Below are 23,194 nucleotides of genomic sequence, written 5' to 3'. Positions count from 1 at the left end.
TCGGTCAACTAGGCCAGGCTCCCCAGGAAGCTGCTGACTCAGCCATGCTGGTGACCATCCCAGCTGGGGCCTTGGCCCTTCACGGGGTCTCTCTTCCCCACGTTTGTCCCGTCCTGCTTCTGCCGTCACCCTTCTTCTCTCCTCCCTCGAGCCAGTGCTCATCCCTTTCCTCCTTCATAGTCAGTCCATTGATCCCCAGCCTTGGTTTCCGGCCCGAGGAGCGCCCCCACCCCCGCCACCCCCAGGCCCTTCCCCAGCATGGAGCCCCGGCCCCTCCCTGCTCATCCCGGGCCCTCCCACCCCCAGGACCCTCACCTGGACAAGTTCTTCACGCTGGTGCATGTCCTGGAGGAGGGGGCCTTCCCGTTCCGCCTCAAGGACACGGTGCTGAGCGAGGGGACGGTGGAGCAGGAGCTGCGGGCCAGCCTCGCCGCGCTGCGCCTCGCCAGCCCCGAGCCGCTTGTTGCCTTCTCCCACCACGTGCTAGACAAGCTCGTGCGTCTGGTTGTGCGGCCTCCGATCATCGGCGGCCAGATCGGTGAGCGGCCGCAGCCTCAGCCCTCAGTTTCCCCATCTGGAAAAGGGCCCCTTGGTCCCCTGGTACTGGGTGACCCCCTATAGCTCACTTTCCTTTCTGGCCTCAGTGTTCCTCTCTGAAAAATGGCTCCCAACCCACCGGGCTCAGAGCAGGTCCGCTGTGACCCTTTGATGGCCTCACAACCCCTTGGAAAGGTGGGAGGTGAGAGGTTCCTTCTGGGAGGCGGGAGGCCCAGGGCTCTGGAACTTGACCTGTGCTCTGCCCGGCAGTGAACCTAGGGCGTGGGGCCTTCGAAGCAATGGCCCACGTGGTCAGCCTTGTGCACCGGAGCCTAGAGGCTGCCCAGGATGCCCGTGGCCACTGCCCGCTGCTGGCCGCCTATGTCCACTATGCCTTCCGCCTGCCGGGCACTGAGCCCAGCCTCCCAAGTGGTGAGTGCTGGTGGGAGGCCCTGGGGGGGTGGGAGCAGGAGACATCCAGGAGGAGAGCATCCCAGTCCCAGAGGGAACAGCATGTGCAAAGGCCCAGGGGCTGTGCAGGCCTTGGCAGGTTTGGGCAACTTGCAAAAGACGAGAGTTTTTGTTCACTCTTCCCCATACCCCCAGGGTCGTGGTCTCTATTGCTTGACCAGTGGTGGGTCATTCAGCCAGTCAACAAGCACCTTCAGTTGCTCAAAGCAGAGACTCAGATAGGCTGCCCGAGTTTGAATCCCAGCTCTGCCTCCTATAAACCCTGTGATCTTGGGCAAGTGACTTCACTTCTCCAGGGCTGTTTTCTATTTGTAAAACAAAGATAATAAGGGTAACCCCATCATGGGGCTGCCGGTAGTATTAAATGATACAGTGATCCATACAGTGTGCCCAGCACAGCACTCAGTAAAGTTGGGTTCTTTTCTGTTTGTGAAGTAATTAGTAATAACCACGAGCCCCTCTGGGCACTTACTACGCGCAGGCGCTGTTCTCAGGGTTTTTCAGTCTCCTTTAAATCACTACGAGGCAGCAGCCATTCTCATCCCCGTTTTACAGGGGAGGATCCTAGAGGCTCAGAGAAAGAAAGCGATGCCACCGAGGACAAGCTGATTGGGGAGGGGCACAGGGTCCTCCGGGCATCAGGGGCAGGGGGCTGACCACATTCCCTCCATCCTCAGGGGCCCCTCCCATGGCGGTACAGCCCGCCACGCTGGCCCGTGGCCCTGGCCGCCCCGCGAGCCTCTACCTGGCTCGCTCTAAGAGCATCAGCAGCAGCAACCCCGACCTGGCCGTGGCCCCTGGCTCTGTGGACGACGAGGTCTCCCGCATCCTGGCCAGCAAGGTAGGGTGCGGGGACCCCGGGATCTCTAGCCTCAGAGGCCACGGCTGCAAGGTGGGCGGGCGAGGGGTCTCAGTTTTGACAGAGGATGGAAAACACCAGGCCACAGCCTGGACGAACACTTGAGTCTGGAGCTGTGACTCAGGCTTTGCCCTGGGCCCCGAGGGTGACCTGAGGGTGACCCGAGGCTGGGCAGCTGGAGGTTGGCCTGGCTGAGAAAAGCAGCGTGTGCTTAGGGGAGCAGGTGCGTATGTGCGCGAACCCCGCGTGTGTGTATATGCCAGCGCGTATACTCACGTACCCCACGCACGCATGGGCACGGGGAGTGCATATATGCACACTGCACGCACGTATGTGCACAGGGAGCGTATGCGCGTGGCCCCCACACACGGACGTGCACACACATCTTCCGGGGTTGCGTGTATGGTCCGGGGCAGTGTTCGCGCTTGGTGTTTCATGCTGCTCTCTCGACCTTCTGCCCGTCGATTCCACCACCTACCCATGTATCTCCAGGGTATCGACCGCTCACACTCCTGGGTGAATTCTGCTTATGCTCCAGGAGGCAGCAAGGCTGTGCTGCGACGGGCACCCCCTTATTGCGGGGCCGACCCCAGACAGGTGCCCTCCCCATCTGCCCCTGCACGTGTGTGACCCCATCTCAGCATGAGCTCCTCCCACCTTCCTGGCTGTGGCCCACTAACCCAGGGGGGCTGCCCAAAAGAGGCGGCAGACCCCTCCTGCCTTTGCTTAGGGGCTGTAGAGTCAGTGTTGTGGGCGTCAAGGTTATCTGTATCTGAACCAGACGTTTGCTGCCATACCGACTACAGCCTCGGGCAGAGACAGAAGGGAAAGGGTGGTATGCAGATAGCATGCAAATGATATGCAAATCAAGCCACTATAACCTCACTGCCTTGCATGGCCTGTTTCTGTCCTTAATCCACTCTGTTCAGGAGGCTCCACTGTCCCCTTGGTGTGGCAGCCTGGATGATGCCAGAGGGCTGGGGCTGACCCTCTGGGCTCTCCCATCCTGTCCCCTCCCTGGGATCTGGTGTGGGGAGGGGCTGTGCCTCCAGGCAGACCTGGGTCCTCAGTACAGGCCTGCTCTGTCCCTGAGGCTCTGAGTTTGCAGACGCACATGTGGTAAAGACCCCAGGGAGTGTGCTGAGCTCAGTGGTTTTGAGCCTGGGAATAGTTGGGGCAGCACAGGCAGGATCTTCCTGGGCCAGCCTGGCCCCTGGGCCTTGGAGACAGACATCGATTGAACACAAACATGAGTCTCTAAGTCAGGGGTGAAAATGTAAAAAGAAACGAACAGAAACAGAGCCACCGGCTTCCTCTTTATGGTTGGGGGTGAGGGGGGGACCTCTCCAGGGAGGTGACATTTTTGCCGGGACCTGAAGGGTGAGACAGAGCCAGTCAGTGAAGGGGGGGTGTTCCCGGTGGAGGAAGAGGCACATGCAGACGTTGGGACCAATCCACCAGAGCCCCCTGGGCACTGAGAGGGGGCCACACAGGGACAGCTTCCTGCACACTTGACCCCAGACCTGGTTCCAGCTCCGTGCCCATCACCCAGGCAACCTGCACTGAAAGCAGGCGGGGGGCCGCTGTCAGCAGGGGACCTTGTGGACAGTCGTCTCCTGGGACTGCTGGAAATCTGGGTTCATGGGCCCTGCCAGACCCCCCAGCGTCTTTAACAGGGCCTCCCCCAGTGCCCTCAGTTCTCTGGGGCGTCACCTGGGCCTTGGAGACCATCTAGGAGGGGACAGGTGGTAGGAGGGTGCGCCCTCCAGGCAGGAGGTGACACTGAGGCTGGCCTTAGCAGGGGGTGGCCCATTTCGTGTGTTCTGAGGAGCCAGGGCCTTGCTGGGACTGTGGGAGTGGGGGGGTCGCTCGAGCGCCGAGGCCTGTGCAGGCTCCAGGGGTGAGGCCGGCTCCATCTCATTGCCAGCAGCCTCCCCTCCTGACCAGCGAAGGAGGAGGGGACAGTGGAGCATGGGTCCCCATCCCCGTTTCACAGATGGGGGCACTGAGGCCACGCAAGGCTGCAAGCAAGGCTCGAACAGGGCCAGGCCTGGAAGCCAGGGCTCTCGGCTGCTCTCGCTGCACCAGCCAGCACCTTCTCTCATCTCTGTCCTGTCTCTTTTCCTCTTCCGCCTCCTCTGTCCTCGCTTTGACCCCATGTCTATACTCCACTCCCCCGTCTACACCCTCTCCTGCACCGCGGTGCCCTTCTCTATCCACCCCCACCTCCCCGATTCCCTCCCATCCTCACCCGCCCTCCAATGACCGCACCCTCCCTCTTCCCCGTGTGCACCCACACCCCATTCCTCCGCCGCCTTCGTCCCTGCTGGGCGCGCCCTTCTCTGTCTTCATTATGCGTCTCTTCCCGTCCATCACCCACCATCATCGGTATTACCTCCGCTCTCCCATCCGTGCGCCCCCTCGGCCCGTCCACACGGACTCGCTGTCCCCGTCCATCCCGCCCACCGTCCCCCGTCCCTCGCCCCCCGGCCATCCCATCCTCTTCACCCCATCCCATCCTAGGCCATCGACTGCAGCTCTAGCCGAACTTCTTTCTACCTCGAGGGCTTCTCCTTGGCCCCACCAGCCGGCCAGCCGAGACCCACTGTGCAGAAGGTAGTGGGGGGGAGGGGACAGCGCTGGCCCCAGGGCTCCTGTCTGCCCCGAAGCCCAGCAGGGTCTAGAAGGCCCCGGGAACCGGCCTGTGCTCACGCCTTCTGCTCCCTGCCCTCCCGCGCAGTCTCTGGCTTCGCTAACCCCAAGCCCTCCGGCTGCATCCCCCCCCCCGTCACGCCCCCCCCCCGGGCCCCTCAGCTCTCTGTGACCCTTGCCCCTGCCCCCAGCTGCTCCACGAGGAGCTGGCCCTGCAGTGGGTGGTCAGCGGCAGCGCCGTGCGAGAGGCCGTCCTACAGCACGCCTGGTTCTTCTTCCAGCTCATGGTGAGACGCCCCCCCTCCCGCCGATGGACACCAGGGGCCGCCCTCTCCTCGGGGAGAGAAGCTCCCTGAGATTGCCCCTACGACCCCTGGGAGACGGTCCCAGAGACTCCCCCCCCCCCCAATGCAGAGAGATCAGAGACACTCAAGGGGATCTCTTCCTGGAGAGAGGCCCCCTGAAGCCCCTTGGGCAGAGAGAAGACTCCCCCCCCACCTTCCCTGTGAGACTGTAGAGCACTGAGAGACCCCTGCTTGTGATCAGAATTGAGACTCTGCCCCCAAACTCTTCCGAAGGCGCCTGGTGGGCCATCCAGCCCCACCCAGGTGGGCTCCCTCAAGCCCCACTCCCCAGGTCTTACCTTCTGGCCCGCCCACATGCTTCACCCCAGGAGACCAGCTTCAGCCCCTCCCTGCTCCCTCAGCCTCCCCAGCCCTGCCTGGGACCCACTCAAGCCCCGCCCACTGCGGCTCAAGCCCCGCCCAGGACCCCTTACGCCCACCTCTACCCCCCCTGCCTTGCTGCGAAAGCACCACTCACAGTCCCCCGAGCCCTACCCCCTTCTAGTGAGCCCCCCAGTCCCTCAAGCCCCTGCTCACTCTCGCACTGCCCCAAGGTGAAAAGCATGGCGCTGCACCTGCTTCTGGGCCAGCGGCTGGACATGCCCCGGAAGCTTCGCTTCCCTGGGCGCTTCCTGGACGACATCGCAGCCCTCGTGGGCTCTGTGGGCCTGGAAGTCATCACCCGGGTGTACAAGGTATGATGGAAAGGGCCTCAGTGGGAGGAGTCTGAGAGAGGACACCGAGCTGGCTGGGCGGGGAACCATGAACCCGTTTGCCAGATCAGTCTGTTTACTCAGCATCTATTTGTGCACACTAACTGTACAGCCCCGTGCTGGGTGCTAGAGACACAGCAGTGCACAAAACACACTCAAATTCATGTGGTCATGGAGCTGACATTTCGAGGAGACTTGAAGGAGGGGAAGGAGCGCTCTATGCCATGTCAGGGGAAAGGGGCCTTCCAGGCGGTAGAAACGGCAAGTGCAAGGGCCCTGAGGCCGGACCATGCCTGGGCTGTTAGAGGAGCAGTTAGGAGGTAAGTGTGGCTGGAGTAGAGTGAACAGCGCTGGGAATGGGGAATTGATGAGGGTGGGGAGACGATAGAACAGATCCATTAGCCCTTACCATAGGGCTGGGATACAGTAAGTGCTCAATAAATGGACATTGGTGTTCTCAGACCTTGATGATTGTCCAGGTCCTGGATCACTAATTCCAGTGTTCACAGGAGTTAGGCGGGCAATAATAACAATGATAATGTAGTAATATTGGGCATTTATTGTTTACTGTGTATCTTTTATTAAAAATTTTTTTAGTGTTTATTTTTGAGAGAGAGAGAGACAGCGTGAGAGAGGGAGGGGCAGAGAGAGAGAGAGAGAGAGACACAGCATCTGAAGCAGGCTCCAGGCTCCGAGCTGTCAGCACAGAGCCCGACATGGGGCTCGAACCAAAGAACCGTGAGATCATGACTTGAGCCCAAGTCAGATGCTTAACCGACTGAGCCCCCCAGGCGCCCCAGTGCTTACCATGTATCTTAAACACGTTAGATGGATCATATTAAATTCTCCCAGCCACCCCCAAGAAGTATTATCGCTATCTCTCCATTTTACTGATGGGGAAACTGAGGCAGAGAATGACTGGGTCACGACCCGATACCACACAACTGAGAAAGGGCAGAATGGGGATTTGAACCCAAGCCGCCATCTCCAGAGCCCACGCCCTCACCACCTGGGGAGAGTGAGGCTTATGGTGGACTAGAGGGCACGTACCCATTAGCTGTGGCCAGGACGCCTGATTTTTGAGGAGAGATGGGACTTCTGGATTTGAAAAGGAACTTTCCAGATTTTTGAAATGCTGGCCGAACCCAAGCCAGCCCTTGTGCAATCTCCCGCGACCTCTGGGCCGGTCTCAAAGTTCTCGACTTTGTTCCACTGGAGCCTTCCCAGGGGCTGATGCTCCCAGGGGCTGACTCAGGTTGTGAGGAAACATCCCTCGGAAAGGGCTGCAGGAAGAAGTACCCCGAGACGCAGCATTGTCACAGCTGCTGGTGAGGCATCTGCGATGGGCCCCAGTGGCTTCATGGCTTCCCTTGACGTTTTCTCAAGCACTGACTGTGTCAGGCTCAGCAGACAAGGAAGATACAGTTTCTGCCCACCTGTGGACTCAGAGATAAGGCAGGTTTCGTGTTTTGTTTCTCTGGGTTTCAGGGAACTGAGGGCCACTGAGGCTACCTTGTGAAGCCATGGAGTGGCCCATGAGCACGTGAGGGCAGAACAAGCATTAGCCAGGCCTCAAATCTATAGTAGCTTTCTTGGCTGTGCCTCACATCTGCCAGGCACACATCCTGCCACAGGGCCTTTGCACTTACTATGCCCTGGGCTCAGGATGCCTTTCTCCTCTTGGCTTTTTCTGGTCTTTGGGGCTTTCTCTCAAAACAGCACCCTGTTACATTTCCTTGAAAACACACGGGAGTATCTCCAAGTTTTTTCTTTATTGTCTACCTGCCAAACCCCCCCAAGACTGTGAGTCGGACAACCAGCAAGGACCATGTCTGTCTGGGTCACAGGACTTGGCACGTAGTAGATGCTCCCTGGATGCTTGTGATTGCTGGGAGTGTATCAGTTGGAGCAGAAGTTAATTTGCCCAGACATCATCACGAGCAGTTTCCATGTGACCAAAGCTGATTTCTGAGCAGGGGTGGCTTGCAGGGGGTTGCGCAGGGTGGGCGTGGCTGGCCGTTGTGTTTCAGCGCTGCGCCTGCCACATGAGGCGTGACTGGGAGTGGGAACAGGAGGAACAGAACTGCTTCCCAAACCCCTTTGGCCAGGATGTGGTCACATGGTCATTCCCAGCTACAAGGGAGGCTGGGAAATGTAGTCTTTACCCAGCCTTGAACTCTGGAGGACTCCAATACTCTGAGACGGGAGAGGATGTGGGGGGACGGAGCAGCCAGTTTCTGGCATCGATATGGTGTCATTGAAATCGACTGAAAGGAAAAATAACAGCGTTCTTTAAAACAAAAAATTTTTTTTAACATTTATATATTTTTGAGAGTGGGGGGTGTGGAGGGGCAGAGAGAGGGAGATGGGATCCCACGCAGGCTTCACCCTGTGATGTGTGGCTCAAACCCATGACAACTGTGGGATCATGACCTGAACGGAGATCGAGAGTCGGCCGCTTAAGTGACGGAGCCACCCAGGCGCCCCTCTTTCTTTAAGATGACTTTATTTTATATAGTTTATTATTTTTTTTTAACATTTATTCATTTTTGAGAGACAGGGCATGAGCCAGGGAGGGGCAGAGAGAGGAGGAGACACAGAATCTGAAGCAGGATCCAGGCTCTGAGCCATCAGCACAGAGCCCGACGCGGGGCTCGAACCCACAGACTTTGAGATTGTGACCTGAGCCGAAGTCAGAAGTTTAGCTGACTGAGCCACCTAGGTGCCCCTTTTCTATCTTATTTTTTAAAGTTTATTTACTTTTGAGGGAGAGAAGGGGGTAGAGAGAATCGACGTGGGGGGTTGAACTCACAAACTGTGAGATCAGGACCTGAGCTGACATCAAGAGTCAGACGCTTAACCAACGGAGCCACCCAGGCGTTCTGAAAACAGTGCTCTGAACAGAGCCCCGAGGCGTGTAGACACATAACCGTGGGGCTCGGAGGGAAGGGACAGCCAGAGAAGGACAACCAGGAGCCCGGGCGTATCTGGAGCCCAGAAACGTGCCAAGAAGCCCCAAGGCTGTGGGGCAGTGAGGCGGGTCCTGGAGGTCCCTGGTGGCCTCAGCGAGAGCCAGGCCCAGTGCGGAGCCTGAGGCTCAGTGGGACAGCGGGCGCGGGCTGACACACCCTATGCCCCCAGGACGCGGAGCTGGCCGAGCGCCTCAACGCCAGCCTGGCCTTCTTCCTCAGCGATCTGCTGTCCCTGGTGGACCGCGGCTTCGTCTTCAGCCTAGTCCGAGCCCACTACAAGCAGGTAGGGGGTGGGCCCAGTGGGGACACCACGGGGGGTGGGGGGTGGGCAGAGCAATGGAAAGGTCACGCCCCACCCTCTCCCTGCAGGTGGCCACGCGACTGCAGTCGGCCCCCAACCCAGCGTTGCTGCTGACCCTGCGCATGGACTTCACCCGCATCCTGTGCAGCCATGAGCACTACGTGACCCTCAACCTGCCCTGCTGCCCCTTGTCGCCCCCAGCCTCACCCTCGCCCTCCGTATCCTCCACTACCTCCCAGGTGCGCTGGCCTCTCTTCTGGCTCCTCCCCTTGACCTGTGACCCCTTGCCTGAACCCATCCCCTGTGGGTCCCTCCGACGTCCGCTTCACAGTGGGCCGCTGCCCGGGGAGTCTGACCCCTTGCCTCCGACCCTTCACCTCCGACCCCTCATTCTCGGCAATTCCCCCCAGAGGACCAGCCTCTCCTTTCTCACCCCTGAATCCTAATTCCCAGCCGGGGTTCCATGTGGTGTTTCCCAGCCCTCCGACTGCAAGTCACCTCACATGTGGGTAACTCTAGGCGCTCGCCTCTGACCCTTGATCCCTGGCCTCCTTCCTGCCGTCCCCGCTTTCTCCTCCTCCTTCCCTCTGCAGAGCTCCACCTTCTCCAGCCAGGCCCCCGACCCGAAGGTGACCAGCATGTTCGAGCTGAGTGGGCCATTCCGGCAGCAGCACTTTCTGGCTGGACTCCTGCTGACGGAGCTGGCACTGGCCCTGGACCCTGAGGCCGAGGGGTGAGCACGGGCCCCCTCTGGCCCCAGGGCTGGTGGAAGGGTCCAGGGGCCACGCCCACTCCATCCTGAGCTCCTCCCTCGCCAACAGGGCATCCCTGTTGCACAAGAAGGCCATCAGCGCCGTCCACAGCCTGCTCTGTGGCCATGACGCTGATCCCCGCTACACTGAGGCTACCGTGAAGGCCCGTGTGGCCGAGCTGTACCTACCGCTGCTGTCACTGGCACGGGACACGCTGCCACGGCTGCATGATTTTGCTGGTCAGTGGGCCGGGGCAGGATGGGGTTACCCGACCCCGGGGCTGGATGATCACACGAGCTCAGGTCAGGAAAGGCGGGGGCGCAGGGTTAGGGATAAACGCACGGGTGGAGGGGTCAGGAGACAGGGTTGAAGGGTGCTGTTGTGGGGCCCCAGGAAAGCCATCAGCCTCTCTGAGCCTGCTAAATGGGGACAGTGGTGGCATCAGACACTTCCTAGGGGTATGTGGAGCTTTGGGCAGCAGCATACTGGGACAGTCACCCCACTGTAAATGGGAGTAGTCTACCATGATATTCTAGAAAGAGAATACGAGGAGAGGAAGGTGGGGAGCCTCGGGAGGCTATTCCACGTTCACTGGAGGACCGTTACAGTTAGAAGCACAGACTTGGGATTTCTGGGTTGATCCCCCTTCCCATTTGGGGGAAATTCTCAGTCTTTATCTCTTGAATTTTTTTTTCCTGCCTCCTTTTCTCGCCTCTCTCCTTCTGGGACTCCAATTACACGTACGTTCGACCTTTTGATCGCATCACATGTGTCCACTGTGCTCTGTTCTGTTTTCCAATCTGTTTGCAGTTGGCAGACTTTTCTGCTCTCTTGTATTCGGGTTCACTGCTGATCTCTCCTCTGGCTGCGTCCAGTCTTCTGAGTTTTCAGATGTTATCATTTTCGGCTGTAAAATGTCCATTCGATTTTTTTTTTAATTCAATTCTCTATTGAAGTTTCTCAGCTTTGTAGCCACGTTTGTCTGTCTTTTCTGCCTCTTTATGGTTTAAAGTCTTCATTTGCTAACATTTGGGAGTTTGTGTGCCTCCTTCTGTTGTCGTTTTCTTTCTTATCAATCATATTTCCCAGCCTCTTCCTTTGTCTTGTAATTTGCTATTGTGTTATGGGCATTGTATGGAACGAAGCATCGTGATTGAGGCAATGTCATCTTTTCCCAGTGAGGGGCTCCTCTCCCCCTCTCTTACACAGATGGGGTAATGGGCTGATCACCTCCATTGGTCGGGAACCAAGCTAGATTAAGCTGGCCTGGAGTTTTAATTAAGCTCAGTTGATGTTCTAAGACTCTCCTGGGTGAGACCAGTTCTGTATTTATCGGCAGCTCCTGTCTGATAAAACTTTTTTTGAGGGGGATATGAGGGCTACTCTCTGAAGATCATAGAGTTTGGAACCAGACTATTTAGGTTAAGACCTAATTTACCTGCTGCGTGACCCCAGGCAGGTGACATAATCTCTCTGTGCCTGTTTCCTCATCCATAAAGTGGGGATGATAAGAGTATTTATGCTGTAGGGTTGTTTTGAAGATTAAAAGCTAATTTTTTTTTTAACATTTATTTTTGAGAGACAGCGCAAGCATGAGCGGGGGAGAGGCAGAGAGAAAGGGAGGCACAGAATATGAAGCAGGCTCCAGGCTCTGAGCTGTCAGCACAGAGCCTGATGCAGGGCTCAAACTCATGGGCCACAAGATCACGACCTGAGCTGAAGTCGGACGCTTAACTGACTGAGCCACCAAGCGCCCCAAGAGCTAATGTTTTCAAAGTACTTCACGATAGCATCTGGCACATAAGGGACTCTAAGTGCCAACTGATTCTGTAATAACAATGGCGGCATTTATTATTATTAATTCTTCTTCTTACTGCCATTGTTGCCATCATTGTCACCATCCTTGTAGTGAACATCCTTGTTTGTTATGTCTGTGGGCCAGGCCATATTCTACGTGTTAAGCATATAGGAGCAGCCAGAGCAGAGGGGGTTCAGGCCTCTGTGGATCTTACTAAGCAGTTGTACAAGCACAAAAAGTGAGCTCTGAGAATAGATGACGGGAGACCTCAGCCTGGTCTGGGGGCAGGGTATCAGGATGGCTTCCCTGAGGAGGTGAACTTTGAGCTAGACTATGAGACAGAGAGAGTACTTATCAAGGGCTCTTTCTTCTGTCCTCCTGCCCCTCCCCCCAGAGGGCCCAGGTCAACGGTCAAGACTGGCCTCGATGCTTGACTCGGACACGGATGGGGAAGGGGACATCGGAGGCACCATCAACCCCTCAGTGGCCATGGCCATCGCGGGTGGCCCCCTGGCCCCTGGCTCCCGGGCTAGCATCTCCCAGGGCCCAGTGGCAGTGAGTATGGCGCTGGTCCCCAGAGACACAATCCAACGTGGTCACAGAAGTTATGTAATGATATACTGACGGGATGGTCTTCATCTTAATTTGGAGGAAATGAAAATCAGCTCCGTCCCTTCTGAACACCCTCTCCCCTGCTTGGCCCCAGGCTTCTCGCTCAGGCTGTCCCCTCTCTGCCGAGTCCAGCCGGACCTTACTGGTGTGTGTCCTGTGGGTCCTGAAGAATGCTGAGCCGGCCCTCCTGCAGCGCTGGGCTGCTGACCTTGCCCTCCCTCAGCTGGGTCGTTTCTTGGACTTGCTATACCTTTGTCTGGCTGCCTTTGAGTACAAGGTATGGGAGTGAGGGTGGGGCTGGGGCCGGGCTCTATGAGGCAGCCTGAGTGGGATGTTGCAGGCGGGAGCGAAGGGGTGGACTGTCATGCACAGCTTCCTGCGGATTTGAGGATAAAGGGGTGGACTGTTTCTGGGCTGAGCCAAAGAGAAAGAGGGGAATTGCCTTTGTGAATAGACTTTGGAAGGTGCCAAGAACTTTCAGGAAAGGGGGGAACTGTGTCTCCAAGCACAGGATCCTGGAGGTCAGAAAGGACCCACTGAGTGGGACCAAGCAGCCCTGGTCCCACAGAAAAGGGCAGAGTCGGCCTTTGAATCCATCCTCTGTCCCCACAGGGGAAAAAGGCCTTTGAGCGCATCAACAGCCTCACATTCAAGAAGTCACTGGACATGAAGGCTCGTCTGGAGGAAGCCATCTTGGGCACCATCGGAGCCCGACAGGAGATGGTCCGACGGAGTCGTGGTGAGAGGGAAGCGAACCCGGGTGCACGTCCCCACCAGCTGCTCCCAGCCTTTGTCTGAGGGACGCCAGGAAGGGGCCTCAGTTTTCCCAGAAACACGCGCGTGCGTCATCCCCGGGCCCACGGGGGTCTGTGTTCCCTGTCTGCCCTCACGTGTCCTTCACGGCTGACTGTGTGTGCCCTTCACACGCGTGTGCGTCACGGCTTATCCCACGTGTGTAACTTAATGCCCAAGCGCGGCTCCTCACGGTCACGTGTCTTTGTTTCCGCACGTCTGCGAACGTGCACAGAGAGGAGCCCCTTTGGGACCCAGGAGAACGTCCGCTGGCGGAAGAGCGTCACACACTGGAGACAGACCTCGGACCGTGTGGACAAGTGGGTGTGGGCAGGAAGTAGTTTGCTGGGGTCACACCGGCTTCCGGGGAAACTGGTGTCCCTGGAGCTCAGCGCGCACCCCCGTCCCGTCCCCTCCAGGACCAAGGAAGAAATGGAACACGAGGCCTTGGTGGACGGGAACCTGGCGACCGAGGCCAGCCTGGTGGTCCTGGACACACTGGAGATCGTCGTGCAGGTGGGGCTTGAGCCAGCCTCTCCCTGGCCTCTGACCCCATCACCCTGCCTCGTGATCTCTGGCTCTAGAAGCCCTCTTTCCCCGACGCTGCAAGCTGCTCAGTCCCTAACGGCCGCATTTCTGACCCCTCAGACGGTCATGCTGTCAGAGGCCCGGGAGAGCATCTTAGGCGCAGTGCTCAAGGTGGTGCTGTACAGTCTGGGCAGTGCCCAGAGCGCCCTCTTCTTGCAGCATGGCCTGGCCACACAGCGAGCCCTGGTGTCCAAGGTAAGCCCCGCTCGACAGTCACGGTCGTCAGAGTCCTAGCCGCCGCCCGTTGAGCACCTACTATGCGCTCAGCAGCCCCGTGAGACAGACGCTCCTTAGCCATAGCTTACAGATGACGGAACTGAGGATCAGAGTGGCAAAGTCACTCACCCGGGGCCACACAGCAAGGGCTTCGCCCCAGGTCTGATTCCAGAGCCCACTGTGCTTGGCCACGGATGCCCCTGGGACTTTCCGTGCCACGACGGGGAGGGGCCAACCAGTGTCTGTCTTGCCTGGGGCGGGGGGGACAGTTCCCAGAGCTGCTGTTTGAAGAGGACACGGAGCTGTGCGCCGATCTCTGCCTGAGGCTCCTGCGGCACTGCGGCAGCCGCGTCAGCACCATCCGCACGCACGCCAGCGCCTCGCTCTACCTCCTCATGCGCCAGAACTTCGAGATCGGCAACGTGAGTGGGAGCGGCGGCCAGGGGGTTGTCAGCACAGTAGACACAGAGCAGGAGGGGAGACGGGTGATGTGGTCAGGTCACGCGGGCCTTGGGGGTGCGGGTCCGAGGCCTCACGGCTGTGCTCTTCCCCCCCATCCCCCCTCCCCGGCTCCCCGCAGAACTTTGCCCGCGTGAAGATGCAGGTGACCATGTCGCTGTCGTCCCTGGTGGGGACGACGCAGAGTTTCAGTGAAGAGCACCTGAGACGGTCGCTCAAGACCATCCTCACCTACGCTGAGGAGGACGTGGGGCTGCGGGACAGCACCTTCGCCGAGCAGGTGACCCCGCCGGCCCGCCACGCCCTCCTCAGCCTGTGCCTCCACCCCGCCTGCGTGCCCCCCCCCCCCCGCCCCGGCCCCACCAGCCTCGGTGATTTCTCCACGCCCTCACTGGCCCCTGGCCCCTCCCCGGCTGCAGGTCCAGGACCTGATGTTCAACCTGCACATGATCCTGACGGACACGGTGAAGATGAAAGAGCATCAGGAGGACCCGGAGATGCTCATTGATCTCATGTACAGGTGAGGCGGGCCGGGCGGGGCCTTCGGCCACTCTCAGGCATAGACAGCTGATGGGGGATAGGTGGTAACAGGGACAGGTGAGCGGGCAGGTAAGGCGAGGGCAGGTACGTGAATGCCACAAAGGGTGCCAGGTGAACACGCACTGGATGGCGACAGATGAGAATAAGGAGAAGTGAGGTGGCAGTTGGGAGAGACAGTGAGGGGGCAGCCGGTGATGACTGGTCAGGGAACCAGTGATTTGGCGGGGAGGGGTTTGGTTAGAAATTGGGGAGTGGGTGGGGTGCCTGGGCGGCTCAGTCGGTTAAGTGTCCAACTTCGGCTCAGGTCATGATATCGCGGTTTGCGGGTTTAAGCCCCACGTCGGGCTCTGTGCTGACAGCTCAGAGCCTGGAGCCTGCTTTGGATTCTTTGTCTTCTTCTCTCTCTGCCCCTCCCCCGCTTGCACTATGTCTCTGTCTGTCTCTCAAAAATGAATAAATAAGCCACCTGGGTGGCTTAGTCCGTTAAGCATTTGACTTTGGCTCGGGTCATGATCTCACAGTCCCTGGGTTCAGGCCCTGCGTTGGGCTCTGTGCTGAGAGCTCGGAGCCTGGAGCCTGCTTCAGATTCTGCGTCTCCCTCTCTCTCTCTGCTCCTCCCCCGCTCACTCTCTGTCTCTCTCTCAAAAATAAACATTAAAAAAATTTTTTTTAATTAAAAAAAAAGAAACTGGGGAGTGGGAGACGGGAAACGGGATGGAGACCGGGAAGGTGGGGGGCGGACAGGAGGGCTGTGACATGGGGCACAAGTAAGGGGAATGGGGGAGCAGGGGGCGTGGCTTCGGATCCCAGGTGAGGACATGGTCTGGTCAGTGGGATTCAAGAAGGACGCATGAGAAAAGAGATGAGCAGGTCGGTAGGTGAGGAGGCCCCACATTCACGAGGGTCCGGCCGAGGAGCTTGGCTGGTGAGAGGTGCAGATGGCTGGGGTAACAAGCAAAGTCGGGGCAGACAAGCGAGGGGCAGGCAGCGGGGAGAAGCCGAGTCCCGCCCCATCTCCTTACCCTGCCTCCCCCCTGCATGCTAGGATCGCCCGCGGCTACCAGGGCTCCCCCGACCTGCGCCTCACGTGGTTGCAGAACATGGCGGGGAAGCACGCGGAGCTGGGCAACCACGCGGAGGCCGCCCAGTGCATGGTGCACGCGGCCGCCCTGGTGGCCGAGTACCTGGCCCTCCTGGAGGACAGCCGCTACCTGCCCGTGGGCTGCGTCTCGTTCCAGGTGCGCTGCCCGGGGGACAGGTGGCGGGATGGAGGGGGGGCGGTGGCACCGTCGGGCGGCGCCGGGGCCTGACGCCGCCTCCACCGCAGAACATCTCGTCCAATGTGCTGGAGGAGTCGGCCATCTCCGACGACATCCTGTCGCCTGACGAGGAGGGCTTCTGTTCCGGGAAGCACTTCACGGAGCTGGGGCTGGTCGGGCTGCTGGAGCAGGCGGCGGCCTACTTCACCATGGTGAGGCCCGCGGGGGACCCCGCTGCTGGACACTCAGGGCGAAGCTGCTGCCCGGTCCCTCTCTGGGCAGAGGGGACAACCGGGCGCTTCACAAGCTCGTGTTACCTGCCACTCTTCCTGTAAGACCCTTAACATGAGGCCTGGGCGTCCTGAGCCTTCAGTACATTCAGCCGCTGTTATGTGTGTTATTACAGAAAATTTCAAGCACACCCAAAAGACAATTGGACCATCGCACCCGTACCCAGCACTCAAATCCAGCAACCACCCAGCATTTACTCTCGTTTCATCTCTTTGCCTCTAGTTTTTTTGTTTTGTTCTTTGTTTTTGTTGGAGTATTTTTTAAATTTTTTTTTTAATGTTTACTTTTTTTTTTTAATTTTTAATGTTTTATTTATTTCTGAGAGAGAGAGAGAGACAGCATGAGCAGGGGAGGGTCAGAGGGAGACACAGAATCTGAAACAGGCTCCAGGCTCTGAGCTGTCAGCACAGTGCCCGACGTGGGGCTCGAACCCACAAACTGTGAGATCATGACCTGAGCTGAAGTCAGACGCCCAACCGAGCCACCCAGGCGCCCCTAATGTTTACTTATTTTTGAGAAAGAGATTGCAAACAAGGGAGGGGCAGAGAGAGAGAAAGAGACAGAGACATAGAATCTGAAGCAGGCTCCAGGCTCTGAGCTGTCAGCACAGAGCCCGATGCAGGGCTCGAACCCACGGACCATGAGATCTTGCCCTGAGAGAATGTCTGATGCTTAACCCACCGAACCGCACAGGCACCCCTGTTCCAGGGGGTTTTCTGGCCTCTACAGGGCCGGCCGTGTCCCAGTGGCGATGTTAACCTGTTCCCCTGTCCCCCACGTTTCTGGGAACCGGTGATTAGGTCTGGAGCCCAGCTCAGATTCAGAGTTAGGTTTTCCGGTGAGATTTTTTTTTTTCCAGTGCTGCCAGACCCCCTGTGGGGCTTTCATCATTTTGTGAAAGGCTCAAACAAAAGCCTCCCCGGGAATAAACCAGACCTCTCACAGTTGGGCAGGAAACATCGCAGGGTGCCCGCTAGCTTCTTGCTGGCCCAGGCTCTGGGGGAGGGGCACTCAGGAGTGGCCATGACCACGTGTCAAGAGGTAGTTGGGTGTGAAGGTCTTGGGCAGGCCAGAAGGGCTGGTGTTCAGGTCCTGGCCCTGGGGAGCCATGTCTCTGAGTTTTAGTTTTCTCTTTGAGGAATTTAAGAAAAACAAAACAAAACAAAAAAACGGCTCCTCCCACCAATGAAGGAACATGGGTAAAGTGCAGATGTACACAGCACTCATAGTAAGCATGGCAGAGTGCACAGGGAAGGGTCTGTGGGGGCCAGGTGGAAAGACTGGTGTCCCACCTGGGGTGGGGTGGTCAGGGTGGCCTTCCAGGAGGAGGTGATCAAAGATGGAGCCCTGGAGGATGGGCAGTAGCACAGAGGGGGGGCTTTTCCGGGCAGGAGAGAAAACCAGGGAGGGTGCTGGGAATCCTGATGTGTCCCCACCCCCTAGGGCGGGCTCTATGAGGCAGTAAACGAGGTCTACAAGACCCTCATCCCCATCCTGGAAGCCCACCGAGACTACAAGAAGCTGGCTGCTGTGCATGGCAAACTGCAGGAGGCCTTCACCAAGATCATGCACCAGGTGGGTCAAGAAGCCCTCCCAGACCCTGCCCTTGGCCCCAGCTCCCACCCCCACCGCAGCTCAGCTAACTCTGACCCTTCTCTCTCCCCACAGAGCTCTGGCTGGGAGGTGAGTCAGCCCAGTGGCTGCCTGCCTCTGGGGCCCCCCATACAGGCTGGTCAGCAGTGGTCAGGGACCACCAGGGGGCGCTGGAGGAACATGGCCGCCTGGCCGCAGGGACTGGTGCTTGGTTGGGCGATGACGCACCCTCCACTTCTTCCCCCCTCCCCCCCCCCCGCTCCCCCTTTCCGTCCCCCAAGTCCCCCCCCCCGCCCTAGATCCCGAGGGCAGCCTGTGACTCACCCAGCTGGGACCTCTCCAGAGACACCCCTCCCTCGGGCAGGGCCAGCTTGGTCACTGCCTGTTAAGGGGGGGCCTCTGACTCCCTCCTTGTCTGTCTCTGTATTTCTCTTTGTCTCTGTCTCTTGGTCCCTTTCCCTGTCTCTCTGTCTCTTCCTGTCTTGATCAACACCCTTCTCTCAGTCTCTCCAGGTCTCTGTCTGTCTCCCCAGCCTTCCCCAGGATCTCTGCTCCCCGTTGCCATTTAGTGCTCCCCTTCTCCCGCCTCTCCCCCACTTGGGTCTATTTTTAGGCATCTCTTAGTTTGGGGAGAATTTTCTGGCCAAAGAAGGCAGGATCCCAGAGCCAAGATGGGAGGGCTGGGTGGGGGCCGGGCATGTCCCTTCCCTCCCCAGATCTCTGGTGTCTGCCCAAAGAATGGTACTCATGGGGCAGCATAAACTGGGACCCTGGAGCTTGGGGCCTCTTGCCTCTGACCTCTCCCATGACTTTGTCTCTCCCTTCCCTACCATTACCCTGTGCCCACCCCACCCTGCTCGGATCGGCCTTGGTGAGTGAACACGGAGTTACCCCCTTTCTTTCTGGTGGAGGGTAGTATATCTGGTGGTGGGAGGGCGCCCTGGAACAAGGAAGCCAGAGCCTCTGTCCCAGAGAGCTATGCATTCCCTTAGCCACTCAAGCATTTATTGAGCACCTGCTGTATACCCAGCCCTGTAGGCATTGAGGACACAGCTGTGCTCAACAGAGCCCTAGCAACAGAGCCCTAATCCTAATTTCATATTGAGATCCAGACTCGGAAAAAATGCTTGGGCGAGAGGGATAATCAGAAACTAGGGGCTTGTGTCACATGAGAACAAAGATTTGGGGGAGGCAGGAGATAAAGGCTGGGGGGAAAGAGTGAGGGTGTGGGCTGCTGGTGGTCATCTGGGACCATGCCCCAGGATTCTCAGGGTCCCCCCCCCAACTGTGCCTGTGACTTCATGTTCTTGGGGTCCCCCTGCCCATGCCCACCTCTTCTGCACGTGGGGCAAGGGAACCTCCAGAGGGGCCTCCCAGGCCACAGCTCCCCTTCTTACAGATGCAGCGTGTGTTCGGGACCTACTTCCGCGTGGGTTTCTATGGGGCGCGATTCGGCGACCTGGATGAGCAGGAGTTTGTGTATAAGGAGCCATCCATCACGAAGCTGGCTGAGATTTCACACCGGCTGGAGGCACGTCCCAGCGGTAGGGGGTAGATGGGCATGGGGCTGCCCTGGGGCGGAGTGGGGGCTGCCCCTCTGTGGCCCCGAGTCAGCCCCGTGTCCCCAGGAGTTCTACACGGAGAGGTTTGGGGAGGACGTGGTCGAGATTGTCAAAGATTCGAACCCCGTGGACAAGACCAAGCTTGACCCACAGAAGGTGAGGGCTCCTGACCATCCTAGGGTCTCCCGTGTTCAGGGAGACTCAAAGTACTATTTCCCGGGGACCCTCAAACCCTATTTCTCTGGCCGACTTCAGAGCTGCTCTCCCTTGGGGACCCCAAATCCTTTTCCTTGGGAGATCCCAGGGCTGGGCCCTGCAAGGAGGAAGGCAAGCCCCCAGGGCGTGTACTGGGGCTCTGGGAGCCTCATTCCGGAGCCCCGCGCCCCAGGCTTACATCCAGATCACTTACGTGGAGCCGCACTTCGACACCTACGAGCTCAAGGACCGCGTGACCTACTTCGACCGCAACTACGGGCTGCGCACCTTCCTGTTCTGCACGCCCTTCACGCCTGACGGGCGCGCGCACGGCGACCTTCCAGAGCAGCACAAGCGCAAGACGGTGCTCAGCACAGACCACGCCTTCCCCTACATCAAGACCCGAATCCGCGTGTGCCACCGGGAGGAGGTGGGTGGGTCCCCAGGGGGAAGGGAGATGCGGAGATCCAAGGTCAAGGGAAGCCCGGGGGACCCCCAGGCCCAGGCGGTGAGAGGACCCTAAGCTCCCACGGCGGAACACCAGTCTTCAGACTCCGACCTCTACTTCCAGCCCCAGGCAGCCTGAGGCCAGACCACCACCACACCAGTCCCCAGGGCCAGACACAGGCAGCTGAGACCAGAGCCCCCACCCTGTCACATGCAGGCCTGCAGAAGACCCCACACGCTGTTCCTTACACAGCCTCTCGGAACGCCCCTCCCCCCCGCCACCAGCAGGGGTCCAGGCTGCCCTGGGCGAGCTTGGGGCAGGACATCTTCAGGCCCCAGCCAGCGCCTGCCAATCCGCTTCCCCACAGACAGTGCTGACACCCGTGGAGGTGGCCATCGAGGACATGCAGAAGAAGACACGGGAGCTGGCCTTCGCCACCGAGCAGGACCCGCCCGACGCCAAGATGCTGCAGATGGTGCTGCAGGGCTCTGTGGGGCCCACTGTGAACCAGGTACTGGCCAGTGGGGCCTGCAGGCTGCCTGAGGCGCCCCAGGGGCCGTGCAGACACCCTCACGAGCCCTGCCCCCCCTGCAGGGTCCCCTGGAGGTGGCCCAGGTGTTTTTGGCAGAGATCCCGGAAGACCCCAAACTGTTTCGGCATCATAACAAGTTGCGGCTCTGTTTCAAAGACTTCTGCAAGAAGTAGGCCTGCCCCCCCCGCCCCCCTCCGTCCCCCCACCCCCCTCCGTCCCCCCTCCCCCCTCCGTCCCCCCTCCCATCACGGCTCTGCCTTCCTGACCCCCATACAGCCTCTGTGTATCATTGTCTGTCATGGAGCCCCGCCTCCCTAAGTTCCCTCCACCTATCAGACTCCACTGTAGCTCCTGACCCCACCCAGGGACCGCCCCCCACCCCCAGGCTGGCTTGCTCCTGAGCACCTGCCGCCCTGCCCTGTCTCTCAGGTGTGAGGACGCCCTGCGGAAGAACAAGGCGCTGATAGGGCCAGACCAGAAGGAGTACCACCGCGAGCTGGAGCGGAACTACTGTCGCCTGCGGGAGGCTCTGCAGCCCCTCCTCACCCAGCGCCTGCCCCAGCCGCTGGCACCTACGGCCGCAGGCCTCAGGTGCCTGACCCCGGCCCCCGACCACAGATGGGCATGTCAACACACGCACGCGTCTACGCGCACGCTCACCGCTTTGCACACACCTGCAACTCTGTGGACGTGCATGCACACGGGGCAGGCTCTAGGTCCTGGGCGCGTCGTTTCCCAGACGTGTGACTTCACCTTTCTGAGCCTCCATTTCCACGTCTGTAAAATGGGCACAATTCCAAGAGAGACTCTGATTTTAGAGGAGAGGAGAGGCTGATGAGCACTAGGGAGTCGGGAGCCCTCTGGCCCTGTTGACCCACCTCATTCTTCCCCCAGGAACTCCTTGAACAGAGCAAGTTTCCGGAAGGCGGACCTCTGAGCCTGCGCGGCCCGAAGCCACGCCCAGAAGAACCCGCACCCAGGCCCCCGCCGCCTGTGCCTTTCCCCACACAGCGCACTGACTGGGCTGTGGGGCGATCCTGCTGCACACGGGGCTGGGCCCTCCGTTCCCATCTTCGTGCACTGATGCGTCTTACCTTTTCTAATTTAAAATGGTTTTCATAAGCAGTCTGTTTGCTGTGGATCCTGGGAGCTGGGTCATGTGAGCACGGTCTGTCCACACGCCCTGATCTTTGACAGACTCAGAACTCACGGGGTGCCTGGAACACAGCAGTCACAACAGAGGCAAATCCCTGCCCTTGTGGAGCTGACATTCTAGTAGAGGGGTCAACACACAGATAACAGTGCCACGTGCCCATGGGGAATAATAGTAACATGAATGAAACTCTTGACACTGCCCCAATTTATGGGCCTTTTTGCCTGAGAGCCGCCATCAGGCCCCTACCTTCTGCTTAGTGAATGTTCTCAATGCCATTGTCACGTAGGAAGCGTTTTTAACCCTGTTTTACAGGTGGGGAAACTGAGGCACCAAGCAGCGAAAGGCTGCTTAGCCTTTAGTTAAAGGCTGCCAAGCCAGGCCCGTCTTAGCCGCTGGCTGTGCCGCCTCGCGCTGACCCAGCCCCACTCCCCACCGCGCGGCGGTCACGCCACCCTGTACCAGGCCTGTGCTGGGCCGCTTCCAGCCCTGGGCCGGCTGGGGGAGGGGTGACCTCCCGCCGCCACCGCCGCCGCCCGCGCCCTCCCGGAGCTGGGCCCCGGCCAGCCCCGCCCCCGCCCGCCCCCCGCGGCGCCCAGCTGCGGCGGCGGGGTGGGCCCTGCTCTGGGGGAGAGGGGAGGAGCGGCGAGACGACACCGGGCCGCTCGGGCGCGCACCCACACACCTGCGGTCCAGGTGCGGTCGCGTTTTCCCGGCGCCGCACCCCCCCCCCGCCCCGTCACCCACCCCGCGGTCCAGGCGGCTGGGGGCGGGGCCGGCCCGGAGGGGGCAGGGCGGGGGCGGAGCTACCGCCGAGGGCCGGGCGGCCGGGCGGTGGCGCGCGGAGGACGCACGGGCGGCGGGACGCTGGGACGGCGGCGGCCGGAGCGCGCGAGGCGAGTAGGACCTGAGGCTGGGTCGGGGTTCGAGTCCGGTTCGGGGTTCGAGCGTGGTCCGCACCCACCCCCAACCCCGGGGCGCGACCTCGCCGTTCTCTACGAGCCGCTGCGTCCACCTCCACCATCTAGGTCTAAACTTTCCGGACTCTGAGTGTCTCCTTCCCCGCGTCTCTGTCCCCTCCGCGTCTTTGACCCCCGTCCCCGCTTCTCTTCCCCAGCCCCATCCTCCAGGTGTCCTGCCCCTCTCCCCCGTCACTGTCTTCCCTCTGCCCGTCTCCCCCATCTCGATCCTCCTCTCTACCTCTTTACCCCCACTCTGTCCCCCCTCGCCCTTCTCCGTGGCGGAGCCGAGCCAGGCCCCAGACGGCGGGAAGGCGTCCGGGCGTCCGGCCGGGCTGGGCCTCGGCCTGGCTGCTGGGCCGGTGTGGGGAGCGGCAGCTGTTTGCCATTAGCCCGGGACCCCGCAGGCCCCGCCCCCTCCCTGCACGGGGCGGGGTCACCCCTGCCGGGGTCTTTGGGTTGGAAAGACCCCAGAGACTTCCGGGTTTGGCCGGGAGTGAGGCTTCAGGGAGACTCCGCAGGACGTTCGGGCCCGCCCCGGACCCCGCACCCCCTTACCTGTCCCCTCTCGGAGTGCCCCGCCTCCCCTTCTCTGC

The 23,194-nt window shown here is 59.8% G+C and overlaps 1 protein-coding gene across 2 annotated transcripts in view; it reads left to right on the top strand.

Moving 5' to 3' along the window:
* Positions 1-21,608, top strand: part of DOCK6 (dedicator of cytokinesis 6) — a 42,470-nt gene extending 20,862 nt beyond the window's left edge. The window contains exons 20-50 of one of the 2 annotated variants that reach the window (XM_039250982.1): positions 307-538; positions 808-969; positions 1,686-1,849; positions 2,360-2,464; positions 4,391-4,483; positions 4,711-4,806; positions 5,418-5,558; positions 8,718-8,831; positions 8,918-9,088; positions 9,443-9,582; positions 9,671-9,840; positions 11,794-11,954; positions 12,106-12,288; positions 12,624-12,750; positions 13,039-13,123; positions 13,223-13,319; positions 13,452-13,586; positions 13,877-14,029; positions 14,188-14,346; positions 14,486-14,586; positions 15,652-15,844; positions 15,934-16,077; positions 17,600-17,731; positions 17,825-17,839; positions 19,155-19,280; positions 19,378-19,467; positions 19,700-19,936; positions 20,322-20,465; positions 20,549-20,655; positions 20,916-21,077; positions 21,381-21,608. In XM_039250982.1, the coding sequence (XP_039106913.1) occupies positions 307-538; positions 808-969; positions 1,686-1,849; positions 2,360-2,464; positions 4,391-4,483; positions 4,711-4,806; positions 5,418-5,558; positions 8,718-8,831; positions 8,918-9,088; positions 9,443-9,582; positions 9,671-9,840; positions 11,794-11,954; positions 12,106-12,288; positions 12,624-12,750; positions 13,039-13,123; positions 13,223-13,319; positions 13,452-13,586; positions 13,877-14,029; positions 14,188-14,346; positions 14,486-14,586; positions 15,652-15,844; positions 15,934-16,077; positions 17,600-17,731; positions 17,825-17,839; positions 19,155-19,280; positions 19,378-19,467; positions 19,700-19,936; positions 20,322-20,465; positions 20,549-20,655; positions 20,916-21,077; positions 21,381-21,423 (4,182 nt within the window). In that variant the 3' untranslated portion in view covers positions 21,424-21,608. The remainder of the gene's footprint in view (positions 1-306; positions 539-807; positions 970-1,685; positions 1,850-2,359; positions 2,465-4,390; positions 4,484-4,710; positions 4,807-5,417; positions 5,559-8,717; positions 8,832-8,917; positions 9,089-9,442; positions 9,583-9,670; positions 9,841-11,793; positions 11,955-12,105; positions 12,289-12,623; positions 12,751-13,038; positions 13,124-13,222; positions 13,320-13,451; positions 13,587-13,876; positions 14,030-14,187; positions 14,347-14,485; positions 14,587-15,651; positions 15,845-15,933; positions 16,078-17,599; positions 17,732-17,824; positions 17,840-19,154; positions 19,281-19,377; positions 19,468-19,699; positions 19,937-20,321; positions 20,466-20,548; positions 20,656-20,915; positions 21,078-21,380) is intronic. The other variant, XM_039250983.1, reaches the window with a different exon arrangement.
* Positions 21,609-23,194: the final 1,586 nt, after the last annotated feature.

This window comes from Hyaena hyaena, unplaced genomic scaffold (assembly GCF_003009895.1).
Source record: "Hyaena hyaena isolate Hyena2069 unplaced genomic scaffold, ASM300989v1 scaffold_392, whole genome shotgun sequence".
Classification (NCBI taxonomy): Eukaryota; Metazoa; Chordata; class Mammalia; order Carnivora; family Hyaenidae; genus Hyaena; species Hyaena hyaena.
The sequence above is the reverse complement of the archived record's forward strand: the minus strand, read 5'-3'. Positions and strand labels throughout refer to the sequence as shown.